The sequence below is a fragment of the Oncorhynchus gorbuscha genome, linkage group LG16 (genome assembly GCF_021184085.1).
Source record: "Oncorhynchus gorbuscha isolate QuinsamMale2020 ecotype Even-year linkage group LG16, OgorEven_v1.0, whole genome shotgun sequence".
Taxonomy (NCBI): domain Eukaryota; kingdom Metazoa; phylum Chordata; class Actinopteri; order Salmoniformes; family Salmonidae; genus Oncorhynchus; species Oncorhynchus gorbuscha.
In genome coordinates, this window is record NC_060188.1 from 51,066,637 (window position 1) to 51,094,551 (window position 27,915).

General features: G+C 46.6%; 1 protein-coding gene across 3 annotated transcripts in view; it reads right to left on the minus strand.

Moving 5' to 3' along the window:
* The window catches only part of LOC124000593 (serine/arginine repetitive matrix protein 3-like), a 168,482-nt gene that overhangs the window by 46,564 nt on the left and 94,003 nt on the right, over positions 1-27,915 (minus strand). For all 3 annotated transcript variants that reach the window (XM_046307089.1, XM_046307088.1, XM_046307087.1), the window contains exon 2: positions 26,779-27,080. In XM_046307089.1, the coding sequence (XP_046163045.1) occupies positions 26,779-27,068 (290 nt within the window). In that variant the 5' untranslated portion in view covers positions 27,069-27,080. The remainder of the gene's footprint in view (positions 1-26,778; positions 27,081-27,915) is intronic.

Sequence of the window (27,915 nt, forward strand, 5' to 3'; positions counted from 1 at the left end):
TAAAGTTGCACATGTTCAAGGGAGATGTGCTTATACTGTAGAGTCGAGAAAGGCAGAGAGAGCAGGCGGAAGATGGAAAGAGAGAGAGCAGAGAGAGAGAGAGGTGTGTGGAGAGAGGAGACTACTGAATTTCTTCACAAAGCTACCCTCTTACATCTCCCACACAGCAGCAGCTCTAGAAGGATAAGCAGATCCGCGGATGACATGACAGTGCACCAATTCTCTGCCTCTCTTTCTAGATTGCTCATCCTCACTAAGACCTTGACCAATAGGGACAACATTTGGCGGAATAAACAGGGTGGCTAGATGGTCCAAAGCAGATTCAAGTCAGATTCACGTAGGGCAGACAACTATAGCCTGAGTCCCAGTTGTGTTTGTGCTGTCTTGCCAACTCATTTGATGTCATTGTCATGTGACGTTGGCAAAACATAGCAAACAGGTCTGGGACTCAGGCTAGTGCTGAACTTGGTGACATTGAATAAGAGGGGCATTTGCTCTTGGGCCTGGTAAATCCCTCCTGCTCCTGCCTGGTGGGGATTAATCCCTTTAGACTTCATAAAGAGCTTGTCCCTACTTGGCTGTGGAAAACATTCTCCTCAGAAGACTAATGAGAAAGATCTTTGGCTGCGTGGTCCCAATACAACTTCGTGATAGCAGCTAGACCACCGTCTCCTCTTTTAATAAGACTTCCTTGCTACATTCCTCCCTTGATTTTTCTATGTCATCCTGTCTGTCTCTAACACCTCGATCAGACCGACAGCATCGTTGTATTTTGGTACACCAGAAGTACAGTTGAAGTCAGAAGTTTACACACACTCAGGTTGGAGTCATTAAAACTCGTTTTTCAACCACTCCACAAATATATTGTTAACAAACTATAGTTTTGGCAAGTCAGTTAGGACATTTACTTTGTGCATGACATAAGTCATTTTTCCAACAATTGTTTACAGACAGATTATTTAATTTATAATTCACTGCATCACAATTACAGTGAGTCAGCAGTTTACATACACTAAGTTGACTGTGCCTATAAACAGCTTGGAAAAGTCCAGAAAATGATGTCATGGCTTTAGAAACTTCTGTTAGGCTAATTGACATCATTTGAGTCAATTGGAGGTGTACCTGTGGATGTATTTCAAGGCTTACCTTCAAACTCAGTGCCTCTTTGCTTGACATCATGGGAAAATCAAAAGAAATCAGCCAAGACCTCAGAAAAAACACTGTAGATCTCCACAAGTCTGGTTCATCCTTGGGAGCAATTTCCAAATGACTGAAGGTACCACGTTAATCTGTACAAAGAATAGTAAGTATAAACAACATGAGACCACGCAGCCGTCATACCGCTCAGGAAGAAGATGCGTTCTGTCTCCTAGAGATGAAACGTACTTTGGTGTGAAAAGTGAAAATCAATCCCAGAACAACAGCAAAGGACCTTGTGAAGATGCTGTAGGAAACAGGTACAAAAGTATCTATATCCACAGTAAAACGAGTCCTATATCAACATAATCTGAAAGGCCGCTCAGCAAGGAAGATGCCACTGCTCCAAAACCGCCATAAAAAAGCCAGACACGGTTTGCAACTGCACATAGGGACAAAGATGGTACTTTTTGGAGAAATGTCCTCTGGTCTGATGAAACAAAAATATAACTGTTTGGCCATAATGACCATCGTTATGTTTGGAGGAAAAAGGGGGATGCTAGCAAGCCGAAGAACACCATCCCAACCATGAAGCACGAGGGTGGCAGCATCATGTTGTGGGGGTGCTTTGCTGCAGGAGGGACTGGTGCACTTTACATAATAATTATGTGGATATATTGAAGCAACATCTCAAGTTATCATTCGGGAAGTGAAAGCTTGGATGCAAATGGGTCTTCCAAATGGACAATGACCCCAAGCATACTTCCAAAGTTGTGGCAAAATGGCTTAAGGACAACAAAGTCAAGGTATTGGAGTGGCCATCACAAAGCCCTGACCTCAATACCATAGAAAATATGGCCTACAAACCTAACTCAGTTACACCAGCTCTGTCAGGAGGAATGGGACAAAATTCACCCAATTTATTGTGGGAAGCTTGTGGAAGGCTACCCAAAACATTTGACCAAAGTTAAACAATTTAAAGGCAATGTTAAACAATTTAAAGGCAATGTTACCAAATACTAATTGAGTGTATGTAAACTTCTGACCCACTGGGTGTCACGTTCTGACCTTTATTCCTTTGTTTTGTCTTTATTTAGTATGGTCAGTGTCAGGATTTGGCCAGGGTTGTTCCGGTTTTTGGTCACTAGATGCCCCCATTGTGCTTTTTGACCTTTTGTTTTCCCTTGATCCCCATTATTATTTGCACCTGTGCCTCGTTTCCCCTGATTGTATTTAAACCCTTAGTTTTCCTCAGTTCTTTGCTCTGTGTTTGTATGTTAGCACCCAGCCCTAGTATTCTGTGAACTCTTGTTGATCCCGGTGGACTCTTGTGGAATTCAGTTTTTTTTGTTCTTGTTTATTTATTTTTGAGTATCTTTTGAGGCTTTTTATGCTATACCTACCACCTTGTGGATTTTCCTTTTTGTCTTGGAGGATTACCTTTGTTCTTGTGGAATTCCTTTTGAGGTTGTGGAGTTACATGTTTTCCTGAAGGACTTCACTTTTTACTTCATTAAATACACCGCCTCAAGTACTGCTGTGTCTGCCTCATCTTCTGTGTTCTACCGACTATTCGTGGCTCAGTTGGTTAAGTGACTGTTTCTCACTCCGGAGACCCGGGTTCGTAACCGGGTCCTGACAGTCAGGGTGTGAGTTGGTGTGGTTATTTTCAGTCTTTGTGTGTCTGCACCAGATAGAACTGTTTCGGTTGTCACTTTGTTGTTTTTGTATTTTCCATAGTGTTCAGTTTCTTATTAAAAAGATGAACAATAATCACACTGAGCTTTGGTCTGATCCTTCTTCCACCCAAGACAACCGTTACAGAACCACCCACCACAAAAGGACCAAGCAGCGTGGTTACGGGCAGCAGCTGCAGCAGCAGGAGCAGCGCTATAAGGAGGAATGGACATGGGAGGACATTCTGGACGGCAAGGGCTGCTACACATGGGAGGAAATCCTGGCTGGAAGGGATCGCCTCCCATGGGAACAGGTGGAGGCAGCCAGGAGAGCGGAGGCAGCAGCTAAAGGGAGCCAGCGCTTTGAGGGAACATGGCTGGCAGGGAAGCCCGAGAGGCAGCCCCAAAAATGTATTGGGGGCAACACGGGGAGTGTGGCGAGTTCAGTTAGGAGACCTGCGCCAACTTCCCGTGCTTACCGGAGAGCGAGAGGGACCGGGCAGGCACCGTGTTATGCGGTGGAGAGCACGGTATCCCCGGTGTGTGTGCATAGCCCGGTGCGGTACATTCCAGCTTCTCGTATCGGCCGGGCTAGAGTGGGTATCGAGCCAGGTGCCATGAAGCCGGCTCTACGCATCTGGTCTCCAGTGCGTCTCCTTGGGCCGGCGTACATGGCACCAGCCTTACGCATGGTGTCCCCGGTTCGCCAGCACAGCCCAGTGCGGGCTATTCCACCTCGCCGCACTGGCCTGGCTACGGGGAGCATTCAACCAGGTAAGGTTAGGCAGGCTCGGTGCTCAAGAGCTCCAGTGCGCCTGCACGGTCCGGTCTATCCGGTGCCACCTCCACGCACCAGCCCTCCGGTCTCTCCGTCTTCTGCCTACAGGTGCTCCCGCCTGTCCAGCGCTGCCAGAGCCTTCCTCCTCTCCAGCGCTGTCAGAGTCTCCCGTCTGTCCTGAGCCGCCAGAGTCTCCCGCCTAACCAGCGCTGTCAGAGTCTCCCGCCTGCCCAGCGCTGTCAGAGTCTCCCATCTGTCCCGAGCTGCCAGAGTCTCGCGTCTGTAATGAGCCACCAGAGTCTCCCGTCTGTCCTGAGCCGCCAGAGCTGCCAGTCAGCCAGGAGCCACCAGAGCCGCCAGTCAGGCAGGAGCCGCCAGAGCCGCCGGTCAGCCAGGAGCTGCCGGTCAGCCAGGAGCCGCCAGTGCCGTCGGCCAGCCAGGAGCCGACGGCTCAACTGTACATTCATTTCCAATGGAAAGCTGTGTTTGCCTTGCAGCATTTCATTGCAGAGGCAGTTGCAGTGCATTATGTGTTCTGTATGGTGCATATGTTGGATTAAAATGTATGCATAGACTTGACAGCAATAGTAGCAAAAGGTGAAGTTTGTTGACCACATCCATAAAAAAATATGGACCGCATAATGAAAAAGGTTTGACTGCTGAATTTATTATTGATGCAATGACGATGTCTGTCTGATCAAGGCGTAAACACCCCTCTCTTTTCTACACTAAAGTAAACCTTATAAGGTATTCAGGATGTTAAGTGACTTAAGAGTCCTGGGTTCAAATACTATTTAGGGTATTTAAATTACTTTCAAAAGACATTTGGAAGTAAGTATTATTATTATAATATTTTTTGTGTAGTTGAATATATATATAATATAATTGAATATAATTATAATACTTCAACAAGTAGTTGAATATTGGAATATATTTGGTAATACACTTGGACAGTACTGGCTATATACTCATATTTTCAAATACAAATATTTCAATACTGCATGTTTTTCAACCCAGGTCGTTTTGATATTTGAAATAATGTATTTGGAAATACATTTTTGAAAATAGTTTCAAATAGTATGATATTTATAGAAAATTATAAAACAATCCGGGCCACATTATTTGAAATTACTCAAATACACAGAAAATAAGTATCTCAAATACAAATAACCAAATACACATGTATTTGAACCTAAGTCAGGAGATAAAACTCTGCTGGAGGAGGTGTTGGGGAGAAAGTCCAATTCAATCCCAGGTACCCCAAAAAGTGAATACAATATCATGAGTTTCTGAATATGAAGCACACAATCTATAGCCTACATACACTCCTGTAATGAAATTGGCTTTGCAATATGATGGCTTTATACAGATTAAAGGCTTTTGCAAATATCCCATGTGTATTCTTGTGTGTCCTTTTCCAAAATGATTATTTGGCTGTCCCCATAGGAGAACCCTTTTTGGTTCCAGGTATAACTATTTTGTGTTCCATGTAGAACCCTCTGCGTAAAGGGTTTTACATGGAACCCAAAGGGGTTCTACCTGGAACCAAAAGGGTTCTTCAAAGGGTTTTCCTATGGGGACAGCCAAAGAACTGTTTTAGGTTCTAGACAGCACCTTTTTTTCAAAGAGTGTATGCGTGTTTGTCCCTGTCTGTGTATAATCCTACTATACACAACAAATACCATTTCCCTGAAGCTCCGGGTCAAAATACTCTCATCTTCCCGAGGAGGCCAGGGAGGTGAAAGGACCACTTTCTTCAGTCTTATCACAGCTTTTCTAAAATCGCCCGTCAGTGTGTTGTGGATGGAGGAGCTAGACAGGCCTCAGTTGAGCCAGCATACAGCAGTGTGGAGCTTTAACTAAGTGAGCGTGGCGTTGTGAAAGGCGAGTGTTAACTAAGTAAGTGGGTGATGCTGTAGGTCTTTGTGGATGAAGGACCTAGCCAAGCCAGAGTTCAGTCAGCAGTATGTAGCGTAGTTTTAACTAGGTGAGGTAGTGTGTCCTTGTTTGTTTACGTCCCCCATTAATAGGACAGAGGAAAGGCTGGGGCACTCCACAGTGGCTAATCATGCAACGTTCATTACAGCTCAATTACTTCCTGGAATAACACTCCACAACACACTGCTACTTTGCACTGCTCGTGGCATTTTGGTGGAGTCATTGTACTATGATATTAGCATACAGTGCCTTCAGAAAGTATTAACAGCCATGGACTTTTTCCATATTTGTGTTACATCCTGAATTTAAAAATGTCCATGGCCTATATAGAATAGCCCACATTTTCAAAGTGGAATTATGCTTATAGATGTTTTTTTATTTATTTTATTTTTTACAAATGTATAAAAAATTAAGTAAAAAAGTATGCCCTTTGTTATGGCAAACCTAAATTAGTTCATGAGTACAAATGTGCTTAAGAACACATATATATTTTTTTATTTAACAATTTATTTAGGCAAGTCAGTTAAGAACAAATCCTTATTTACAATGATGGCCTACCAGGCAACAGTGGGTTAACTACCTTGTTCAGGGGCAGAACAACAGATTTGTACTTTGTCAACTTGGGGATTCGATCTAACGCTCTAACCACTAGGCTACCTGCCGCTCCTGATAATAATAGAATAAGTTGCATGGACTCTGTGTGCAATAATATTGTTTAACAGGATTGTTTAATGACTACCTCATCTCTGTACCCTACAGGTATATTTCACTGGTCACCCCCAAAGCCAATTCCTCCTTCGGCCACCTTTCCTTCCAGTTCTCTGCTGCCAATGACTGGAACGAACTGCAAAAATCACTGAAGCTGGAGACTCATATCTCCCTCACTAGATTTAAGCACCAGCTGTCAGAGTAGCTCACAGATCACTGCACCTGTACATAGCCCATCTGTAAATAGCCCATCCAACTACCTCATTACCATATTGTTATTTATTTTGCTCCTTTGAACCCCAGCACCACTTCTGCACATCTATCACCCCAGTGTTTAATTTGCCATACTGTAATAATTTTGCCACTATGGCGGCCTATTTATTGCCTTTCCCCCCTTATCCTACCTCATTTTCACACACTGTATATAGACTTTCTCTGTTGTATTATTGACTGTATGTTTGTTTATTCCATGTGTAACTCTGTGTTGTTTGTTGTTTTGCACTGCTTTGCTTTATCTTGTCCAGGTCGCAGTTGTAAATGAGAACTTGTTCTCAACTAGCCTACCTGGTTAAATAAAGGTGAAAAAGAACCCACATACAATTATCTGTAAGGTTCTTCTGTTGAGCAGTGAATTTCAAACACAGATTCAACAACAAGACCCAGGGAGGATTTCCAATGCCTTGTAAAGAAGGGCACCTATTGGTAATACATTTTAAAAAGTAGACATTGAATATCCCTTTGAGCCTGGTGAAGTTATTAATTACACTTTGGATGGTGTATCAATACACCCAGCCACTACAAAGATACAGGCGTCCTTCCTAACTCAGTTGCCAGAGAGGAAGGTGGCTGCATCATGTTATGAAATGCTTGTCATCGGCAAGAACTAGGGAGTTTCTTTAGGCGAAAAATAAATGGAATAGAGCTACGCACAGGCAAAATCCTAGAGGAAAACCTGGTGCTGTCTGCTTTCCAACAGACACTGGGAGACAAATTCACCTTTCAGCAGGACAATAACCTAAAATACAATGCCAAATATATACTGCAGTTGCTTACCAAGACGAAATTGAATGTTTCTGAGTGGCATAGTTACAGTTTTGACTTAATATTGGCTTGAACATCTATGGCAAGACTTGAAAATGGCTCTCAAGGAATGATCAACAACCAAATTCACAAAGCTTGAAGAATTTTAAAAATAATGATGTGCAAATATTGTACAATCCAGCTGTGCAAAGCCCTTAGAGACTTACCCAAAAGGTGAATACTTATGTATATTACATACTTCTGTGTTTAATATTTCTGTGTTTTCACTTTGTCATTATGGGTATTGTGTGTAGCTGGGTGAGAGGGGAAAAAAGCCATCCATTTTGAATTCAGGCTGTAACACAACAGAGTGTGGAGTAAGTGGAGTAGGCACTGTATATATACCCCAACACACACTGCTATAGGGAGTAGCACTTTGGTTGCGTATAAGTCAGTGTTGTAGCATAGTTGTTAGAGAGGGATAAAGAAACAGATTTTTGTTCGGGCGCCAGGCAGGTATTTACACTGCCGATGTGAAAAGAGTAGGATAGAGAGAGTACTGCTACCAGACCCACACACATCAGCAGAAGATACTGCCTAGAGTGTAGCCTGTTTACCAGATAGCCAGTGGAGAGAATGGATAAGACACACCATATAAACAACACGGGGTAAACCAACCAATGACATCTTATACAATATTCATGATTAGAGCAACTCTGAGGCAATTTCATAGAGGTAACAGACAATAAAGAACCCAGTTATCAATATTAGATATTTGCAATCATCTGTATTCATTCACAGAGTGAAGAGTGAGTTGGTGCATGAATGTGTGTGTGTAAGTGTGTGTGTGTGTGTGTGGGGGGGGTGTATTTGCATGCCAAAACAAAACAAGGCCTTTAAATGTTCCAAAGTCAGAGAACAGGAGATGGAGAAGAGAAGGAGAAGAAGAGAAGGGGGCGAGGGTCTTAGTTGTCGTAGGCCAACTCCAGGACTCCCATTTTCATTTGTTTGTTTGACAAAGCTTCACAACAATGTTGCTAGTAATCCAAGAGATCAAGGTTTGAACGGCCACAACAGATTCCAAACACTTCAGGAGTAGAGCGATAACACAGGCGATCAAACACAAAACTTTTATAACCTAAGCACTCTGAAAATGACCAAGGCTTCTGCAACTGCTTGCGCACTCATTGAAAACTGTCATGTTGACCAAGAACTCTCACACCCATTAAGGAGAACCATATTTACTTACTCCGTCCTGACAGCCGGTGCACTCTTAAAGTGGCAGCGCATGGTGTAGGCTCCATCCAGGATTTTACCACACTCCTCCCCCCATGAAAAAACAATGCCTGTAGCAACGGAGAGGATGCAGGCTTTGGTAGGCTAGGTTCATACTAAGCAAAACGAGGGAAGTACTCATCAGAGTCCTCCAAGAAGAGTTCCTGCCGGTTTTGCTTTTGCCTGTGATCCAGCTCTTCTGCCATAGGGTAGCAGGGCTTTAGATCAACAGTATGTACCATCCGAACATCTTCCCCAGTGTTCTCCAGAGAATTTCCATCTCAAATCCAGCTTTGCAGTGAACTGTTTGGCCACCTTTGACAGAAGACGAGAACGGACTCAGACACAAGACTGGGGTGGGTAATACACACAGTTTCTGCACCATCACTGCTTGGCTTTGATTCTGTTGGCCTCCACTCTGGCTAGCAAGGTATGGTTGTTGTGGCCTGCATCAAAGGTAGAGCAGTCAGGTGAAACGTTGTAACTTTGCAAGAATCTGTCTATCGGCCTTTCAGTGGTCTTCCCAGGTTTAGTTTGGAGTGAGTGACCCCGGAAGTCTCCTGGACAGCAGAGTTCAGCGCAAAGTGGAACTCTGGAAGATGATTCTGACTTGTGTGCTGATCCCACACGAATGAAGCATTCATCCCCTTCAGGGTGCGGTTATACCCTCTAGGTAAGGTTGGTCTGAGGATGGTTGGCCGTGGTCAGTTTGTCAACTACATCCCAGTAGGTACATAGCTCTTTGTAGATTCCTGAGATGAACTGCTGACCTCATTCTGCGAAGGGAGATCTTTACCCGATTTGGAATTCCAGATCATCTTCTCTCTGACGAGGTTCATCTCATGAATCTACAAAGAGCTGTGTACCTTGTCATGCAGGTGAAAGAGGACCCAAAAGCGACTTGGCGAAAACAGAGTCTTTAATCCAGTAAAGTAAATACAAACAAAAGACACAACTTTCACTCGAAATGACGAGGACAAACTGGAGACTCGATCTTGAACAGCAGGTGAACAGCAGGTTGCCTCGGGAAGGCACTTGAACCAGACAGACTCAGACACCTGCTCACCACGCAGCATCTGAGGAAAACACGACACGACAGGGCGATACACAAACACAGCACGGTGAATTCTAGACAAGGAACCGACAGGACAGGAACGGAACACAAAGGAAGAAATAGGGACTCTAATCAGGGGAAAGGATCGGGAACAGGTGTGGGAAGACTAAATGATTGATTAGGGGAATAGGAACAGCTGGGAGCAGGAACGGAACGATAGAGAGAAGAGAGAGCGAGAGAGTGAGAGAGAGGGAGGGGGAGAGAGAGGGATAGAAAGAGGGAAAGAACCTAATAAGACCAGCAGAGGGAAACGAATAGAATGGGAAGCACAGGGACAAGACAAGATAATAAATGACAAAACATGACAGTACCCCCCACTCACCGAGCGCCTCCTGGCGCACTCGAGGAGGAATCCTGGCGGCAACGGAGGAAATCATCAATGAGTGAACGGTCCAGCACGTCCCGAGACGGAACCCAACTCCTCTCCTCAGGACCGTAACCCTCCCAATCCACTAAGTATTGGTGACCCCGTCCCCGAGAACGCATGTCCATGATCTTATGTACCTTGTAAATAGGTGCGCTCTCGACAAGGACGGGAGGGGGAGGGAAGACGAACGGGAGTGCGAAGAAAGGGCTTGACACAGGAGACATGGAAGACAGGATGGACGCGACGAAGATGTCGCGGAAGAAGCAGTCGCACAGCGACAGGATTGACGACCTGGGAGACACGGAACGGACCAATGAACCGCGGAGTCAACTTACGAGAAGCTGTCGTAAGAGGAAGGTTGCGAGTGGAAAGCCACACTCTCTGGCCGCAACAATACCTTGGACTCTTAATCCTGCGTTTATTGGCGGCTCTCACAGTCTGTGTCCTGTAACGGCAAAGTGCAGACCTCACCCTCCTCCAGGTGCGCTCACAACGTTGGACAAACGCTTGAGCGGAGGGAACGCTGGACTCGGCAAGCTGGGATGAGAACAGAGGAGGCTGGTAACCCAGACTACTCTGAAACGGAGATAACCCGGTAGCAGACGAAGGAAGCGAATTGTGAGCGTATTCTGCCCAGGGGAGCTGTTCTGCCCAAGACGCAGGGTTTCTGAAAGAAAGGCTGCGTAGTATGCGACCAATCGTCTGATTGGCCCTCTCTGCTTGACCGTTAGACTGGGGATGAAACCCGGAAGAGAGACTGACGGACGCACCAATCAAACGACAGAACTCCCTCCAAAACTGTGACGTGAATTGCGGGCCTCTGTCTGAAACGGCGTCTAACGGGAGGCCATGAATTCTGAATACATTCTCGATAATGATTTGTGCCGTCTCCTTAGCGGAAGGAAGTTTAGCGGGGGGAATGAAATGTGCCGCCTTAGAGAACCTATCGACAACCGTAAGAATCACAGTCTTCCCCGCAGACAAAGGCAGACCGGTAATGAAGTCTAGGGCGATGTGAGACCATGGTCGAGAAGGAATGGGGAGCGGTCTGAGACGACCGGCAGGAGGAGAGTTACCCGACTTAGTCTGCGCGCAGTCCGAACAAGCAGCCACGAAACGGCGCGTGTCACGCTCCTGAGTCGGCCACCAAAAGCGCTGGCGAATAGACGCAAGAGTGCCTCGAACACCGGGATGACCAGCTAACTTGGCAGAGTGAGCCCACTGAAGAACAGCCAGACGAGTGGAAACAGGAACGAAAAGGAGGTTACTAGGACAAGCGCGCGGCGACGCAGTGTGCGTGAGTGCTTGCTTAACCTGTCTTTCAATTCCCCAGACTGTTAACCCGACAACACGCCCATAAGGAAGAATCCCCTCGGGATCAGTAGAAGCCACAGAAGAACTAAACAGACGGGATAAGGCATCAGGCTTGGTGTTCTTGCTACCCGGACGGTAAGAAATCACAAACTCGAAACGAGCGAAAAACAACGCCCAACGAGCTTGACGGGCATTAAGTCGTTTGGCAGAACGGATGTACTCAAGGTTCTTATGGTCTGTCCAAACGACAAAAGGAACGGTCGCCCCCTCCAACCACTGTCGCCATTCGCCTAGGGCTAAGCGGATGGCGAGCAGTTCACGGTTACCCACATCATAGTTGCGCTCAGATGGCGACAGGCGATGAGAAAAATAAGCGCAAGGATGAACCTTATCGTCAGACTGGAAGCGCTGGGATAGAATGGCTCCCACGCCTACCTCTGAAGCGTCAACCTCGACAATGAATTGTCTAGTGACGTCAGGAGTAACGAGGATAGGAGCGGACGTAAAACGTTCTTTTAGAAGATCAAAAGCTCCCTGGGCGGAACCGGACCACTTAAAACACGTCTTGACAGAAGTAAGAGCTGTGAGAGGGGCAGCAACTTGACCGAAATTACGAATGAAACGCCGATAGAAATTAGCGAAACCTAAAAAGCGCTGCAACTCGACACGTGACCTTGGAACGGGCCAATCACTGACAGCTTGGACCTTAGCGGAATCCATCTGAATGCCTTCAGCGGAAATAACGGAACCGAGAAAAGTAACGGAGGAGACATGAAAAGAGCACTTCTCAGCCTTTACGTAGAGACAATTCTCTAAAAGGCGCTGTAGAACACGTCGAACGTGCTGAACATGAATCTCGAGTGACGGAGAAAAAATCAGGATATCGTCAAGATAGACAAAAACAAAAATGTTCAGCATGTCTCTCAGAACATCATTAACTAATGCCTGAAAAACAGCTGGCGCATTGGCGAGACCAAACGGCAGAACCCGGTACTCAAAATGCCCTAACGGAGTGTTAAACGCCGTTTTCCACTCGTCCCCCTCTCTGATGCGCACGAGATGGTAAGCGTTACGAAGGTCCAACTTAGTAAAGCACCTGGCTCCCTGCAGAATCTCGAAGGCTGATGACATAAGGGGAAGCGGATAACGATTCTTAACCGTTATGTCATTCAGCCCTCGATAATCCACGCAGGGGCGCAGAGTACCGTCCTTCTTCTTAACAAAAAAGAACCCCGCCCCGGCCGGAGAGGAAGAAGGCACTATGGTACCGGCGTCAAGAGACACAGACAAATAATCCTCGAGAGCCTTACGTTCGGGAGCCGACAGAGAGTATAGTCTACCCCGAGGAGGAGTGGTCCCCGGGAGGAGATCAATACTACAATCATACGACCGGTGAGGAGGAAGGGAGTTGGCTCGGGACCGACTGAAGACCGTGCGCAGATCATGATATTCCTCCGGCACTCCTGTCAAATCGCCAGGTTCCTCCTGAGAAGTAGGGACAGAAGAAACGGGAGGGATGGCAGACATTAAACACTTCACATGACAAGAAACGTTCCAGGATAGGATAGAATTACTAGACCAATTAATAGAAGGATTATGACATACTAGCCAGGGATGACCCAAAACAACAGGTGTAAACGGTGAACGAAAAATCAAAAAGAAATAGTCTCACTGTGGTTACCAGATACTGTGAGGGTTAAAGGTAGTGTCTCAAATCTGATACTGGGAAGATGACTACCATCTAAGGCGAACATGGGCGTAGGCTTCTCTAACTCTCTGAAAGGAATGTCATGTTTCCGAACCCATGCTTCGTCCATGAAACAACCCTCAGCCCCAGAGTCTATCAAGGCACTACATGTAGCACCCGAACCGGTCCAGCGTAGATGGACCGACAAAGTAGTACAGGATTTTGATGGAGAGACTTGAGTAGTTGCGCTCACCTGTAGCCCTCCGCTTACAGATGAGCTCTGGCTTTTACTTGGACATGAATTAACAAAATGTCCAGCAACTCCGCAATAGAGGCACAGGCGGTTGGTGATCCTCCGTTCCCTCTCCTTAATCGAGATGCGAATCCCTCCCAGCTGCATGGGCTCAGTCTCTGAGCCAGAGGAGGGAGATGGTTGCGATGCGGAGCAGGGAAACACCGTTGATGCGAGCTCTCTTCCACGAGCCCGGTGACGAAGATCTACCCGTCGTTCTATGCGGATGGCGAGAGCAATCAAAGAGTCCACATCTGAAGGAACCTCCCGGGAGAGAATCTCATCCTTAACCACTGCGTGGAGTCCCTCCAGAAAACGAGCGAGCAGCGCCGGCTCGTTCCACTCACTAGAGGCAGCAAGAGTGCGAAACTCAATAGAATAATCCGTTATGGACCGTTCACCTTGGCATAGGGAAGCCAGGGCCCTAGAAGCCTCCCTACCAAAAACTGAACGGTCAAAAACCCGAATCATCTCCTCTTTAAAGTTCTGGTACTTGTTAGAGCAATCAGCCCTTGCCTCCCAGATAGCTGTGCCCCATTCTCGAGCCCGGCCAGTAAGGAGTGAAATGACGTAAGCAACCCGAGCTCTCTCTCTAGAGTATGTGTTGGGTTGGAGAGAGAACACAATCTCACACTGCGTGAGAAAGGAGCGGCACTCAGTGGGCTGCCCGGAGTAGCAAGGTGGGTTATTAACCCTAGGTTCTGGAGGCTCGGCAGGCCAGGAAGTAACAGGTGGCACGAGACGAAGACTCTGGAACTGTCCAGAGAGGTCGGAAACCTGAGCGGCCAGGTTCTCCACGGCATGGCGAGCAGCAGACAATTCCTGCTCGTGTCTGCCGAGCATGGCTCCTTGGATCTCGACGGCAGTGTAACGAGCGTCTGAAGTCGCTGGGTCCATTCCTTGGTCGGTTCCTTCTGTCATGCAGGTGAAAGAGGACCCAAAAGCGACTTGGCGAAAACAGAGTCTTTAATCCAGTAAAGTAAATACAAACAAAAAACACAACTTTCACTCGAAATGACGAGGACAAACTGGAGACTCGATCTTGAACAGCAGGTGAACAGCAGGTTGCCTCGGGAAGGCACTTGAACCAGACAGACTCAGACACCTGCTCACCACGCAGCATCTGAGGAAAACACGACACGACAGGGCGATACACAAACACAGCACGGTGAATTCTAGACAAGGAACCGACAGGACAGGAACGGAACACAAAGGAAGAAATAGGGACTCTAATCAGGGGAAAGGATCGGGAACAGGTGTGGGAAGACTAAATGATTGATTAGGGGAATAGGAACAGCTGGGAGCAGGAACGGAACGATAGAGAGAAGAGAGAGCGAGAGAGTGAGAGAGGGAGGGGGAGAGAGAGGGATAGAAAGAGGGAAAGAACCTAATAAGACCAGCAGAGGGAAACGAATAGAATGGGAAGCACAGGGACAAGACAAGATAATAAATGACAAAACATGACATACCTACTGAGGTATTGTTGCCGAACTGACCATGGCCTACAATCCTCAGACCAACCAGATCGAGAGGGTAAACTGAGAATATCAAATCAAATTTTATTTATATAGCCCTTCGTACATCAGCTGATATCTCAAAGTGCTGTACAGAAACCCAGCCTAAAACCCCAAACAGCAAGCAATGCAGGTGTAGAAGAATATGTGTCCCATTTCAGGAAACTATGCGTATGTCGCAAGTCACGACTTCACAGGAGAGCCATTTGAACGTTTTACATGTTTTTTAAAAATCAAAATGCGGTTTTTGGCAGAAATGTCTTCGGGAACATGGTAACTTTCATGTGCCTTAAGACATGAAGGTCAGTCAATCTGCAAAATTTCAAGAACTTTGAATGTTTTTTTAAGTGAAGTTGCAAAAACCATCAACCGCGATGATGAACCTGGCTCTCATGAGGACTGCCACAGGAAAGGAAGACCCAGAGTTACCTCTGTTGCAGAGGAAAAGTTCATTAGAGTTAACTGCACCTCAGATTGCAGCCCAAATAAAGTTCAAGTAACAGACCAATTTCAACATCAACTGGGTGGCTACTTTGAAGAATCTCAAATATAAAATATATTTAGATTTGTTTAACAATCTTTTGGTTACTACATGATTCCATTTGTGTTATTTCATAGTTTTGATGTCTTCAGTACTACAATGTAGAAAATAGTGAAAATAAATTAATAGGGTAAGTATTTTATATTTTTGCCAATTCTTTGTATTTTAGATTGGTTATTTGTTTTTGGAGGGGTGGTAACTCTGAAGGATCGGTCCCTTCAATTGTTCATATTTCACCTAAAATGTCATACCCAAATAACCTTTTTTTGTACTATCATCTTTGAAATGCAAGAGAAAGGCCATAATGTATTATTCCAGGCCAGGTGCATTTTCGATTTTGGCCACTAGATGGCAGAAGTTTATGTGCAAATTCTTAGACTGATCCAATGAAGCATTGCATATATGTTAAAAATGTATCAAGAATGTCCAAATGTGCCTAATTTGTTAACCTCTTCAGTCGACCCTCTACTTTTTCAAACATTCTGTTAAAAATCGCGCAACATTTCAGCGCCCTGCTACTCATGCCAGGAATATAGTATATGCATATGATTAGTATGTGTGGATAGAAAACACTCAGACGTTTCTAAAACTGGTTAAATCACGGCTGTGACTTTAACAGAACGTGCGTTTCATTGAAAAGTGCAGGAAAATCTGATCACTGAAAATGGAAATAAATATCCTTGCGCTTACTTCCAGGAATTGTTCAAAGTGAACCGAATTACATGAGACCGAGGTTTCAGCGCCTACAGCTACCACACGTTGTCTAGAGTCTTGTCATTTGATTCGCAATTGATTCTTGGTCTAACCGGTTCAAGGGAACTCCTTCCCTCCGTTCTCCGACCGGATGTTTTGGTCGAGCTCTCTCGGCCATGTTTTTTTCCAGACGACACCTATAGAAGTTACATCGCCTCCTGATGAATTTGATCGCTTATTAACGTGTATTAATACCTAAAGTTGCATTACAAAAGTATTTCGAAGTGTTTTGTGAAAGTTTATCGTCGACTTTTTGAATTTTAAAAAATGACGTTACTGTCACGCCTTGGTCATTGTATCTTGTGTTTTTGTTATATGTTTGGGTAGGCCAGGGTGTGACATGGGTTTATATGTTGAATTTCGTATTGGGGTTTGTATTAATTGGGATTGTGTATGATTAGGGGTGTGTCTAGTTAGGCTTGGCTGCCTGAGGCGATTCCCAATTGGAGTCAGGTGATTCTCGTTGTCTCGGATTGGGAACCGTATTTAGGTTGTCATGTTTTGTCTTATATTGTCTTGTCATTTTGCTTTCCCTTCTGTTCGTTTTCCCCCTGCTGGTCTTTTTAGGTTCGTTCCCTTTTTTCTCTCTCCCTCCCTCTCTCTCTTCTCTCTATCGTTCCGTTCCTGCTCCCAGCTGTTCCTATTCCCCTAATCAATCATCTAATCTTTTCACACCTGTTCCGTATCTTGCCCTCTGATTAGAGTCCCTATTTCTCCCCTTGTCTTCCGTTTCTGTCCTGTCGGATCCTTGTATATTGTTCACCGTGCTGTGTCCTTGTCTCGCCCTGTCGTGTCGTGTTTCCCTCAGATGCTGCGTGGTGAGCAGGTGTCTGAGTCTGCTACGGTCAGTGCCTTCCCGAGGCAACCTACAGTTTATGGTCGAGTCTCCAGTCTGTCCTCGTCATTACGAGTGGAATTGTTTTTTATGCTTTGTTTACCGCTCCGATTTGTCTAGGAGTATTGCATATTTCCTTTACTGGAATAAAGACTCTGTTTTCGCCAAGTCGCTTTTGGGTCCTCATTCACCTGCATAACAGAAGGATCCGACCAAAGAATGGACCCAGCGACTACAGACGCTCGTAACACTGCCGTCGAGATCCAAGGAGCCATGCTCGGCAGACACGAGCAGGAATTGTCTGCTGCTCGTCATGCCGTGGAGAACCTGGCCGCTCAGGTTTCCGACCTCTCTGGACAGTTCCAGAGTCTTCGTCTCGTGCCACCTGTTACTTCCTGGTCTGCCGAGCCTCCGGAACCTAGGGTTAATAACCCACCTTGTTACTCCGGGCAGCCCACGGAGTGCCGCTCCTTTCTCACCCAGTGTGATATTGTGTTCTCTCTCCAACCCAACACATACTCTAGAGAGAGAGCTCGGGTTGCTTACGTCATATCACTCCTTACTGGCCGGGCTCGAGAGTGGGGCACAGCTATCTGGGAGGCAAGGGCTGATTGTTCTAACAATTATCAGAACTTTAAAGAGGAGATGATTCGGGTTTTTGACCGTTCAGTTTTTGGTAGGGAGGCTTCTAGGGCCCTGGCTTCCCTATGCCAAGGTGATCGATCCATAACGGATTACTCTATAGAGTTTCGCACTCTTGCTGCCTCTAGTGACTGGAACGAGCCGGCGCTGCTCGCTCGTTTTCTGGAGGGACTCCACGCAGTGGTTAAAGATGAGATTCTCTCCCGGGAGGTTCCTTCCAGTGTGGACTCTTTGATTGCTCTCGCCATCCGCATAGAACGACGGGTAGATCTTCGTCACCAAGCTCGTGGAAGAGAGCTCGCGTTAACGGTGTTTCCCTGCTCCGCATCGCAACCATCTCCCTCCTCTGGCTCAGAGACTGAGCCCATGCAGCTGGGAGGTATTCGCATCTCGACTAAGGAGAGGGAACGGAGGATCACCAACCGCCTGTGCCTCTATTGCGGACTTGCTGGACATTTTGTCAATTCATGTCCAGTAAAAGCCAGAGCTCATCAGTAAGCGGAGGGCTACTGGTGAGCGCTACTACTCAGGTCTCTCCATCTAGATCCTGTACTACTATGTCGGTCCATCTACGCTGGACCGGTTCGGGTGCTACATGCAGTGCCTTGATAGACTCTGGGGCTGAGGGTTGTTTTATGGACGAAGCATGGGCTCGGAAACATGACATTCCTTTCAGACAGTTAGACAAGCCTACGCCCATGTTCGCCTTAGATGGTAGTCATCTCCCCAGTATCAGATATGAGACACTACCTTTAACCCTCACAGTATCTGGTAACCACAGTGAGACTATTTCTTTTTTGATTTTTCGTTCACCGTTTACACCTGTTGTTTTGGTCATCCCTGGCTAGTATGTCATAATCCTTCTATTAATTGGTCTAGTAATTCTATCCTATCCTGGAACGTTTCTTGTCATGTGAAGTGTTTAATGTCTGCCATCCCTCCCATTTCTTCTGTCCCCACTTCTCAGGAGGAACCTGGCGATTTGACAGGAGTGCCGGAGGAATATCATGATCTGCGCACGGTCTTCAGTCGGTCCCGAGCCAACTCCCTTCCTCCTCACCGGTCGTATGATTGTAGTATTGATCTCCTTTCGGGGACCACTCCTCCTCGGGGTAGACTATACTCTCTGTCGGCTCCCGAACGTAAGGCTCTCGAGGATTATTTATCTGTGTCTCTTGACGCCGGTACCATAGTGCCTTCTTCCTCTCCGGCCGGGCGGTGTTCTTTTGTTAAGAAAAGGACGGTACTCTGCGCCCCTGCGTGGATTATCGAGGGCTGAATGACATAACGGTTAAGAATCGTTATCCGCTTCCCCTTATGTCATCAGCCTTCGAGATTCTGCAGGGAGCCAGGTGCTTTACTAAGTTGGACCTTCGTAACGCTTACCATCTCGTGCGCATCAGAGAGGGGGACGAGTGGAAAACGGCGTTTAACACTCCGTTAGGGCATTTTGAGTACCGGGTTCTGCCGTTTGGTCTCGCCAATGCGCCAGCTGTTTTTCAGGCATTAGTTAATGATGTTCTGAGAGACATGCTGAACATCTTTGTTTTTGTCTACCTTGACGATATCCTGATTTTTTCACCGTCACTCGAGATTCATGTTCAGCACGTTCGACGTGTACTCCAGCGCCTTTTAGAGAATTGTCTCTACGTGAAGGCTGAGAAGTGCTCTTTTCATGTCTCCTCCGTTACTTTTCTCGGTTCTGTTATTTCCGCTGAAGGCATTCAGATGGATTCCGCTAAGGTCCAAGCTGCAGTGAGTGGCCCGTTCCAAGGTCACGTGTCGAGTTGCAGCGCTTTCTAGGTTTCGCTAATTTCTATCTGCGTTTCATTCGTAATTTCGGTCAAGTTGCTGCCCCTCTCACAGCTCTTACTTCTGTCAAGACGTGTTTTAAGTGGTCCGGTTCCGCCCAGGGAGCTTTTGATCTTCTAAAAGAACGTTTTACGTCCGCTCCTATCCTCGTTACTCCTGACGTCACTAGACAATTCATTGTCGAGGTTGACGCTTCAGAGGTAGGCGTGGGAGCCATTCTATCCCAGCGCTTCCAGTCTGACGATAAGGTTCATCCTTGCGCTTATTTTTCTCATCGCCTGTCGCCATCTGAACGCAACTATGATGTGGGTAACCGCGAACTGCTCGCCATCCGCTTAGCCCTAGGCGAATGGCGACAGTGGTTGGAGGGGGCGACCGTTCCTTTTGTCGTTTGGACAGACCATAAGAACCTTGAGTACATCCGTTCTGCCAAACGACTTAATGCTCGTCAAGCTCGTTGGGCGTTGTTTTTCGCTCGTTTCGAGTTTGTGATTTCTTACCGTCCGGGTAGTAAGAACACCAAGCCTGATGCCTTATCCCGTCTTTTAGTTCTTCTGTGGCTTCTACTGATCCCGAGGGGATTCTTCCTTATGGGCGTGTTGTCGGGTTGACAGTCTGGGGAATTGAAAGACAGGTTAAGCAAGCACTCACGCACACTGCGTCGCCGCGCGCTTGTCCTAGTAACCTTCTTTTCGTTCCTGTTTCTACTCGTCTGGCTGTTCTTCAGTGGGCTCACTCTGCCAAGTTAGCTGGTCATCCCGGCGTTCGAGGTACTCTTGCTTCTATTCGCCAGCGCTTTTGGTGGCCTACTCAGGAGCGTGACACGCGCCGTTTCGTGGCTGCTTGTTCGGACTGCGCGCAGACTAAGTCAGGTAACTCTCCTCCTGCCGGTCGTCTCAGACCGCTTCCCATTCCTTCTCGACCATGGTCTCACATCGCCCTAGACTTCATTACCGGTCTGCCTTTGTCTGCGGGGAAGACTGTGATTCTTACGGTTGTTGATAGGTTCTCTAAGGCGGCACATTTCATTCCCCTCGCTAAACTTCCTTCCGCTAAGGAGACGGCACAAATCATCATCGAGAATGTGTTCAGAATTCATGGCCTCCCGTTAGACGCCGTTTCAGACAGAGGCCCGCAATTCACGTCACAGTTTTGGAGGGAGTTCTGTCGTTTGATTGGTGCGTCCGTCAGTCTCTCTTCCGGGTTTCATCCCCAGTCTAACGGTCAAGCAGAGAGGGCCAATCAGACGATTGGTCGCATACTACGCAGCCTTTCTTTCAGAAACCCTGCATCTTGGGCAGAACAGCTCCCCTGGGCAGAATACGCTCACAACTCGCTTCCTTCGTCTGCTACCGGGTTATCTCCGTTTCAGAGTAGTCTGAGTTACCAGCCTCCTCTGTTCTCATCCCAGCTTGCCGAGTCCAGCGTTCCCTCCGCTCAAGCGTTTGTCCAACGTTGTGAGCGCACCTGGAGGAGGGTGAGGTCTGCACTTTGCCGTTACAGGGCACAGACTGTGAGAGCCGCCAATAAACGTAGGATTAAGAGTCCTAGGTATTGTTGCGGCCAGAGAGTGTGGCTTTCCACTCGCAACCTTCCTCTTACGACAGCTTCTCGTAAGTTGACTCCGCGGTTCATTGGTCCGTTCCGTGTCTCCCAGGTCGTCAATCCTGTCGCTGTGCGACTGCTTCTTCCGCGACATCTTCGTCGCGTCCATCCTGTCTTCCATGTCTCCTGTGTCAAGCCCTTTCTTCGCACCCCGTTCGTCTTCCCTCCCCCCTCCCGTCCTTGTCGAGAGCGCACCTATTTACAAGGTACGTAGGATCATGGACATGCGTTCTCGGGGACGGGGTCACCAATACTTACTGGATTGGGAGGGTTACGGTCCTGAGGAGAGGAGTTGGGTTCCGTCTCGCGACGTGCTGGACCGTTCGCTGATTGATGATTTCCTCCGTTGCCGCCAGGATTCCTCCTCGAGTGCGCCAGGAGGCGCTCGGTGAGTGGGGGTACTGTCATGTTTTGTCTTATATTGTCTTGTCATTTTGCTTTCCCTTCTGTTCGTTTTCCCCCTGCTGGTCTTTTTAGGTTCGTTCCCTTTTTCTCTCTCCCTCCCTCTCTCTCTTCTCTCTATCGTTCCGTTCCTGCTCCCAGCTGTTCCTATTCCCCTAATCAATCATCTAATCTTTTCACACCTGTTCCGTATCTTGCCCTCTGATTAGAGTCCCTATTTCTCCCCTTGTCTTCCGTTTCTGTCCTGTCGGATCCTTGTATATTGTTCACCGTGCTGTGTCCTTGTCTCGCCCTGTCGTGTCGTGTTTCCCTCAGATGCTGCGTGGTGAGCAGGTGTCTGAGTCTGCTACGGTCAGTGCCTTCCCGAGGCAACCTACAGTTTATGGTCGAGTCTCCAGTCTGTCCTCGTCATTACGAGTGGAATTGTTTTTTATGCTTTGTTTACCGCTCCGATTTGTCTAGGAGTATTGCATATTTCCTTTATTGGAATAAAGACTCTGTTTTCGCCAAGTCGCTTTTGGGTCCTCATTCACCTGCATAACATAGGTAGCCTGAGTGCGCGTTGTATTTTGTGGGTGATTGTACCTGTCTCTGTGTTAGTCACCAGATAGGCTGTAATTAGTTTCGTTCCGTTTGTTGTTTTCTTCTTCAGTTATTTCATGTACCGCATTTATCTTCATTAAAGTCATGAGTAACCTACACGCTGCATTTCGGTCTGACTCTCTTCATACAACAGACGAACGACGTTACAGTTACGTTATGAAACGCTCTTTTTTCCCGTTTATCATACAGTCTACATAGAACGATATCTAGGCTATATATGGACCGATTTAATCGAAAAAAGACCCAATAGTTATCATGGGACATCTAGGAGTGCCAACAAAGAAGATGGTCAAAGGTAATGAGTGTTTTATATTTTATTGTGCGGTTTGTGTAGCGCCGAATATGCTAATTATTTTGTTTACGTCCCCTGCGGGTCTTTTGTGGTGTTTCATGCTATCAGATAATAGCTTCTCATGCTTTCGCCGAAAATAATTTTAAAAATCTGACTTGTTGCCTGGATTCACAACGAGTGTAGCTTTAATTCAATACCCTGCATGTGTATTTTAATGAACGTTTGAGTTTTAACTAATACTATTAGCATTTAGCGTAGCGCATTTGCATTTCCAGAGCTCTAGATGGGACGTCTGCGTGCCAGGTAGGAGCAAGTGGTTAACGTTTACTAATACCTAAAGTTGCATTACAAAAGTATTTCAAAGTGTTTTGTGAAAGTTTATCGTCGACTTTTTGAATTTAAAAAAATGACGTTACGTTATGAAACGCTATTTTTTTCCGTTTATCACACAGTCTTCATAGATCGATATCTAGGCTATATATGGACCGATTTAATCGAAAAAAAGACCCAATAGTGATTATGGGACATCTAGGAGTGCCAACAAAGAAGATGGTCAAAGGTAATGAATGTTTTATATTTTATTTGTGCGGTTTGTGTAGCGCCGACTATGCTAATTATTTTGTTCTTTTGGGGTGTTACATGCTATCAGATAATAGCTTCTCATGCTTTCGCCGAAAAGCATTTTAAAAATCTGACTTGTTGCCTGGATTCACAACGAGTGTAGCTTTAATTCAATACCCTGCATGTGTATTTTAATGAACGTTTGAGTTTTAACTAATACTATTAGCATTTAGCGTAGCGCATTTGCATTTCCAGACCTCTAGATGGGACGCCTGCGTGCCAGGTAGGAGCAAGAGGTTAATTAGTAACTTTTCATGTTCAAAACGGTGCACTCTCCTCAAACAATAGCATGGTATTTTTTCACTGTAATAGCTACTGTAAATTGGACAGTGCAGTTTGATTAACAAGAATTTAAGCTTTCTGCCAATATCAGATATGTCTATGTTCTGGGAAATTTTCTTGTTACGTACAACCTCATGCTAATTGCACAGCTCAACCAAAGTTTAACTGCACTGTTGGTTAAGGGCTTGTAAGTAAGAATTTCACTGTATTCGGAGCATGCGAATAATAAAACTTGATTTGATTTGAGTCCAAACTTTTGACTGGTACTGTATATTATGATGACATTTTGGAATGTTTTTATTTGTTTTGGCCTTCTGCAAGGTTTTTTTGTGTGTGCTCAGGCAAGTCTACGCCCCTTCGTTGGTGATTGGTCAACAGTAGGGATTCTTCAATGAAGTGTTTTAATGCAAAAATTTTACCTTGAGAAATACTGCTCGAAACATCCTAGTTAGATGTAGAATTGCGCAACTAAGATCTCAGACAATTTTGAGGAAGTGTATACTGGCTATGTACTGTGTGAAACTCTACTATTGCCGCTTTTTTCTTGTTTTTCCCGTGAAGGTCTTTTCAAGCTAAGATCAAAGCTACGCGAGCACACTCATTCGGCTAGGCATCAGCCGGACCGAAACATGCGGAAGCCTTTAGTACCAGTAAATGGGGAGGCTGGCAGGCTTCAGATAGCTTAATGAGCAGGCTCCTTTAATTGACTGGCTGTTCTAATTGGCTCCCAGGGTGATGCTGTGAGGCTATAACACGACAAACTATTAATCCACTGATTTAATACATCCTGGATGGGGAGGGAGGGAGAGGGGGATGGTGGGGAAGTTGCACTGATGATGGGGGCGCTGTTAGAGGGGGGTTGGTATACAACCTGTCACTTTATTCTAATCCCTGACCATGGCCTTGGAGGGTGCCAGTGTGTGTGTGTGTGTGTGTGTGTGTGTGTGTGTGTGTGTGTGTGTGTGTGTGTGTGTGTGTGTGTGTGTGTGTGTGTGTGTGTGTGTGTGTGTGTGTGTGTGTGTGTGTGTGTGTGTGTGTGTGTGTGTGTGTGTGTGTGTGTCTGTGTGTGTCTGTGTGTGTTTAGGAGGTTAGAGGGTGACCCGCTGGCTTTAATCCACTAGCAGATGAAAACAGACTCCTGACACCATTTTAATTGCTTCTAATGCCTGAGCCCTGCCCTCCTCTCCCTCTCTATCTCCCTCTACTTCATCCCTCTCTACATCCATTTATCCCCTCCTCCCCAATCCCTCCCACTCTTTTTTCATTTAAAGTGGCCTTGTTTGAATGTGGAGGAATATGGAGGGCTGGGATAAAAACACGTGGCTCTATCGTACTTAACAAACACACTGGTAGTCAGGGGATTCTACTTTATAATAGCTGTCACTGGGGCTCACCATTGGACATATGGCCCATTTACCAAACCAGAGGCAATTAGTCCAGAGCCTGGAGAGGACCGCCTGGAGCCCAGAGAGAGTGGGCCCTTCCCTGTCTGACAGATGGCAGTGATGCCACTCTCCTATCCTCTGCTGCTGACATCCAGGCAGCCAGCTCCCTATCAGCCACATCAATCTGGCCCAGCCAGGCATGGCCTTCCAGCCGCCATTAACTATCAGTCCTAATGAGGCTGAGGCCAGGTTCCAGCATGGCTCCTTACTTGAGAGGGAGGGCTGGGAGGGAGGAAGATTGGCTGCTTACTGTTGGGTATGGATGGGGCTAAAAGGAGAGCAAATAGGGTTCCAGGCAGAGGCACATATGATAATGTTGCTAAGACGCAACCGAACCTACTTATCCTAGACCCCCAGGCAGGAGCCATGGATTAGTTCATTGCTCTGGAGGAGGGGGGTTGCACTTCAAAACCCTTCAAAACCCTGTGACAGTTAGGCATCTCATGTTACCCAATCTATTCACTGTGACTCCCCTAAAGGACAGTTTGAATGACCCTTCTACACACTGGAAAACAGCTGCCAGAGAATATACAATGAGTGTACAAAACATTAAGAACACCTGCTCTTTCCATGAAAGAGACTGACCAGGTGAATCCATGTGAAAGCTATGATCCCTTATTGATGTCCCTTGTTAAATCCACTTCAATCAGTGTAAATGAAGGGGAGGAGGCAGGTTTAAAGAAAGATTTTTAAGCCTTGAGACAATTGAGACATGGATTGTGTATGTGTGCCATCCAGAGGGTGAACGGGAAAGACAAAAGATTGAAGTGCCTTTGAACAGGGTATGGTAGTAGGTGCCAGTCGCACTGATTTGTGTCAAGAACTGCAAAGCTGCTGGGTTTTTCATGCTCAACAGTTTCCCTTGTGTATCAAGAATGGTCCACCACCCAAAGGACATCCAGCCAACTTGATACAGGAGTCAAAATGGGCCAGCATCCCTGTGGAATGTTTTTGACATCTTGTAGAGTCCATGCCCCGATGAATTGAGGCTGTTCTGAGGGCAAAAGGGGGGGTGCAACTAAGTACTTGGAAGGTGTTCCTAATGTTTTGTACACTCAGCGTACAGTTACACTGTTTCCTGTAGTCATGATGATCCAATATCTGTTAGAAATGCTGTTTGGCAGTACTAGCGAACATGCTTATCCTATCCTGCAATTCAAACATACACCACTGATGCTAACTGGGACATGACAATGTGAAGTGTGAAGCCTCTGTGAGTTCCACCAGGGCTGTGTACAGTGCAGTCGTCTCAGAGGATAACTCTGTTCACGCCTCACAGCCAGACACAAGGTCACACTGCACCTTATTAAGGACGGTCACAGCTCGACTGGAGAAGTATGCCTGTCCCTGGAACACCTGTTTAGTGTACCCTCCATGAGGCTGGTCTGCTAGCCTGAAGTATTTGCCTTGAAGGCCTGTTTACACGCACACACACACACACACACACGCACACACGCACGCACGCACACCCAGCCTGCCAGCCAGCCAGCCAGCCAGCCAGAGCCTTAGGAGGATTAGAGCAGATGCCAGTCACCACACAAATCCACCATGGTAGTAGTGTAGATAGTGTAGTGCCAGCCTCCTAGCTGTTAGTGTATCGCTAAGGCTCTCTCCCATTTAGCTCTGGAGGAGTGATAACATGCTAATGAGAGTGGCTGAGTCTTCCAATGACTCTCAGAGCTCTCTGGCTCAGGCTGACTGGCAGCCATTACTGACTGGAGGCAAGAAGTGCTGTGTTGTCATTTTCTTTAAGTGCAGAGATGTTCGATTAGAATGGTAATGTGCATCAAATGCTGTGCGATAGATCATTATTAAAGGGTAGAACCTGAAGGCTCTGTCTGTTTGGTATATTTGGTTCTCTCCATGCTAGAGCATCTTGATGTCTCATTGTTATCAGGAGTCTAATTCATCGTGTAACCTGAAGTGAGCATGTAAAAATTACTTTTTAAGATTCAAATGTGTATTCCTGTCCATGTAAAAAATCTTCAATAACCAAGGCATAACCTATGCTGTGTATCCACCGAACTATTCTAGCGTGTGTCTACATGAGAGACCATCCAAACAAGGGTGTATCCCTCCAAATGTAAACCCAGTGTGTATTGTAACTTAACTAAACTTAACTCACCCTTGTTCCTCCATCATCTCCTGCAGCTCCATGCACTTCAGCTCCACCCTCCTCTTCCTTTCGTGGTCTAGGATCTCCCTATGGGCCTTCTTCACCAGGACAGGCTCTGGTCTGGGCTCCTCCTCTTCCACCTCAGGCCCCTCCTCTTCTTCTGGCTTGGGCTGCACGGCCGGGGTGGGCACTGACGCTGACCCGCCTGACCCCGCATCTGTTCCTGCCAGGTTCACGGCAGCAGGGGGCACACCGTTGACACTGTCCTGGGGGGAAGGCACTCTCGTCCCATCGTACATGGCCACAACGCTCTGTAGAAACAGACAGAGGAGGAGAGACAGAGGAGAGAGATATAGAGAGATAGTGAGAGAGATGGAGAAAGAAAGATTAGATAGATAGATAGATAGATAGATAGGGAGGGAGGGAGGGAGGGAGGGAGGGAGGGAGGGAGGGAGGGAGGGAGGGAGGAGGGGGAGGGAGGGAGAGCGAGAGAGAGAGAGATAGATAGGGAGGGAGGGAGGGAGGGAGGGAGGGAGGCGAGAGAGATAGATAGATAGATAGAGAGGGAGGGAGGGAGGGAGGAGAGAGAGAGAGAGAGAGAGAGAGAGAGAGAGAGAGAGAGAGAGAGAGAGAGAGAGAGAGAGAGAGAGACGGGGGGTTTAGTGGGACCAGTTCAATTGTTTACCTGGCATATACTTTTAGTTTCACACATTTCACACAAATGCATTTATTTGCATTTCCATCTGTATAAGGATGCATTTCCAAATCTGTTACAATGTCTAATGTAGGTATGTTAAGATAAGGGGTGGGGGATGATTAGGGGGAGGTCGGAGGTCGCGGCCTGTTATAAGCGTAACAGAATCTGGTATGGCAGGCTCCTGAGGTGCGAGAGGTTCACATTTTTCTAAACTACCCTGTCTCCTCAGATGGCAAACAATAGGCTGATCCTGGACGTTCCTAACAAGCCCCTCATTACCTGTTTCAGACTTTTGGCTTCTTGAGCCCTCATAACACATTCTGTTAAGCCAACCATGCAAATAATACTGTACTGTATTCCTCATCACAGAAAAGTGAGCTGCTGCTGTGGTAATTTTGATGGTTATGTCTCTGGACAGGATGAAGTATTTTTCCCTTAACTGAGCAACA